At 45.6% G+C, this 3,019-nt stretch overlaps 1 protein-coding gene across 5 annotated transcripts in view; it reads right to left on the reverse strand.

Moving 5' to 3' along the window:
• The window catches only part of SNUPN (snurportin 1), a 43,004-nt gene that overhangs the window by 28,946 nt on the left and 11,039 nt on the right, over nucleotides 1-3,019 (reverse strand). For all 5 annotated transcript variants that reach the window (XM_011973702.1, XM_011973703.1, XM_011973704.1 and 2 more), the window contains exon 2: nucleotides 1,920-2,082. In XM_011973702.1, coding sequence (XP_011829092.1) covers nucleotides 1,920-2,077 — 158 coding nt within the window. In that variant the 5' untranslated portion in view covers nucleotides 2,078-2,082. The remainder of the gene's footprint in view (nucleotides 1-1,919; nucleotides 2,083-3,019) is intronic.

Genomic DNA, 3,019 nt, shown 5'->3' on the forward strand with positions numbered 1-3,019 from the left:
AAAAAAAAAAAAAAAAAAAAGCTTTTATACATATACTACCACACACACTTGCTCATATATACATAGAATATCTTCAGAAGGGCCGGTCGTAGTGGCTCACATCTGAAATCCCAGCACTTTGGGAGGTCAAGGTGGGAGGATCAGTTGAGCCTAGGAGTTCAAGATCAGCCTGAGCAACAGAGGGAGACCCTATACCTACAAAATATTAAAAAATTAGCCAGGTGCTATGGAGTGTGCCTGTAGTCCCACCTACTTCAGAGGCTGAGGTGGGAGGATCACTTGAGCCTGGGAGGTTGAGGCTGCAGTGAGCCAGGATCTGCACACTCCAGCCTGAACAACGGAGTGACACCCTGTCTAATATATATATATATTTGGAAGGATACACAAGAAACTAATAATACAGGAGAGGAACTGGATAGCTATGGGACAGAAATGGGAAGAAGACTTCACCATATACTCTTCAATTCATTTATTTTATTTTTTTGAGAGAGAGTCTAGCTCTGTTGCCCAGGCTGGAGTGCAGTGGCACGACCTTGGCTCACTACAACCTCCAGCTCCCGGGTTCAAGTGATTCTCCTGTCTCAGCCTCCTAAGTAGCTGGGACTATAGGCGTGCACCACCATGTCGGGCTAATTTTTGTATTTTTAGTAGAGACAGTTTTTTGCCATGTTGGTCAGGCTGGTCTCGAACTCCTGACCTCAGGTGATCCACCCACCACGGCCACCCAAAGTGCTGGGATTACAGGCGTGAGCCACTGTACCTGGCCTCTTCTGTATATTTTAAATTTTCAATCATATAAATGTATTACCTATTCAAAGATAACTACATTTTTAAAAATGGGGAGAGGAATGATCTGGAAATGTAGTCTGCAAAGCCACCCAGAGCCACAGGGAACCAACCATCTCTGCCAAACACAACCAGTGATGCAACACTGGGCAAAATGCAGACTGTATGGAAACTATGCAGCTGTTAGTAGTTTCTTCTGATCCCTAATTCCTTAATTTATGACCCAGAAGAGGCCCATGCTGCACTGAGAATATAAGAATTGGCCCCACCTTCGGAGCAGCTCAGCCTTAAACACTCTTATCCTGCCCTATTTCCCTGTTTGCCCATCTTGGCACTTAGAATTAAGTGTATGGAAGACATTTCCTCAGATTCCCTTAGGAATTATTTGTCTTGAACTCCCAAGAGTGCCACAGAAACATTTGGGCTGACGGCAGATGGGAAGACCACACCAATACCAGCATTCAGAGTACAGAAGCCAAACACAAGCATCCCAGGAAATGTGGGGAGTGAAAGTCTGGGCGTGGCTTTCACAAGTTCCTAAACCACAGAGCTCAGTACAGCTGCCAGGAAAAAAAAGAAAAACTTAACCAAATAATTGAGCTTTCGGTTTAAAAGTTTGGTCTCTCCCTACTTCCTCATCTCCTAAGCTCTGGGTATAAAAGAAACCTATTGGCCGGGCGCGGTGGCTCACGCCTGTAATCCCAGCACTTTGGGAGGCCGAGACGGGCGGATCACGAGGTCAGGAGATGGACACCATCCTGGCTAAACCCCGTCTTTACTAAAAAATACAAAAAATTAGCCGGGCGTGGTGGTGGGCGCCTGTAGTGCCAGCTACTCGGGAGGCTGAGGCAGGAGAATGGCGTGAACCCGGAGGCAGAGCTCGCCATGAGCGGAGATCGCGCCACTGCACTCCAGCCTGGGCGACAGAGCGAGACTCTGTCTCAAAAAAAAAAAAAAAGAAACCTAACTCTGCCAGGATTTACCCCTCCGAATCCCAATCTGTGGGCAAGAAGATCAGCCAGCCAACAAAAAGTCTACTTTGAAGGGGGACTCTGTAGAGACAAGCCTAGTCTTCGGAATGGTTCACAGCTCCTAGCCCAGAGAAAGAAGCCAAGGAGTTAAAGCTTCCTTACGATTTCTGCAGTTCCAGTAACCGCCGGCGGCGCTCACTCTGCTCCAAGGAACTGTACTTGGACTTGTACTGGGATAGGCGGGGGTGTGGGGCAGCTGTGCTGTTCAGATCTTGAGACACAGAAAAGCTACTAGCCAGGGCTTGACTCAACTCTTCCATCTTCCCTACAAGAAAAACGTAAGAAAATGGTTCATTCATTTCATATCATCTCCTGTATACAGGCAGTTATGCAGTTATGACATAATATGATGGCCACATTCCTGAAAAAACATTAACTTAATGCAAAATCACAATTGTTTCCATGAGAAAAAAGGAAGTTAAAGGGTAAATTAGTCATATATTAGCAATAACATTATTTTCCTACAGATATTTCCTTTTTTTCTTTTTTTTGAGACAGTATCCTCTCTATCACCCAGGCTGGAGTGTAGTGGCGCAAGCATAGCTCACTGTTGCCTCAATCTACTGAGTGAAGCGATCCTCCTACCTCAGCTTCCCCAGTAACTCGGACCACAGGTGTACACCACCACACCCAGCCAATTTTATAATTTATCGGTACAGACAGGATCTCCCTATGTTGCCTAGGCTAGTCTTGAACTCTTGGGCTCAAGCAATCTTCCCTCTTCAGCCTCTCAAAGTGCTGGGATTATAGGTGTGAGTCACTGCGCCCCGCCTTTTCTGAGCAGTTCCTCTATAGTTTCCTGAATAGCCACCACTCGTTAACCAATGTAACTCTCTATGCAGTTTATTCAACTGTTTAATTGAATTAATTTCAATTAATTCAATTAATTACTTTATTCAATTGTAAATTGAATTTATTTAATTCTCAACTAAGTGTCAACTCATATTATGAAAATTTAGTTCCAGAGGAAACACTGGTTCTAGGGTCCCTGGAGGAAGACAAGAGGAGTCAAAAACCCCAAACTTGCTGGGCGCAGTGGCTCACGCCTATAATCCCAGCACTTCTGGAGGCTGAGGTGGGTGGATCACGAGGTCAGGAGTTTGAAACCAGCCTGACCAACATGGTGAAACCCCATCTCTACTAAAAATACAAAAATTGGCCGGGCACGGTGGCTCAAGCCTGTAATCCCAGCACTTTGGGAG

Source organism: Mandrillus leucophaeus, unplaced genomic scaffold, assembly GCF_000951045.1.
Source record: "Mandrillus leucophaeus isolate KB7577 unplaced genomic scaffold, Mleu.le_1.0 Scaffold1395, whole genome shotgun sequence".
In the NCBI taxonomy this organism is placed as follows: domain Eukaryota; kingdom Metazoa; phylum Chordata; class Mammalia; order Primates; family Cercopithecidae; genus Mandrillus; species Mandrillus leucophaeus.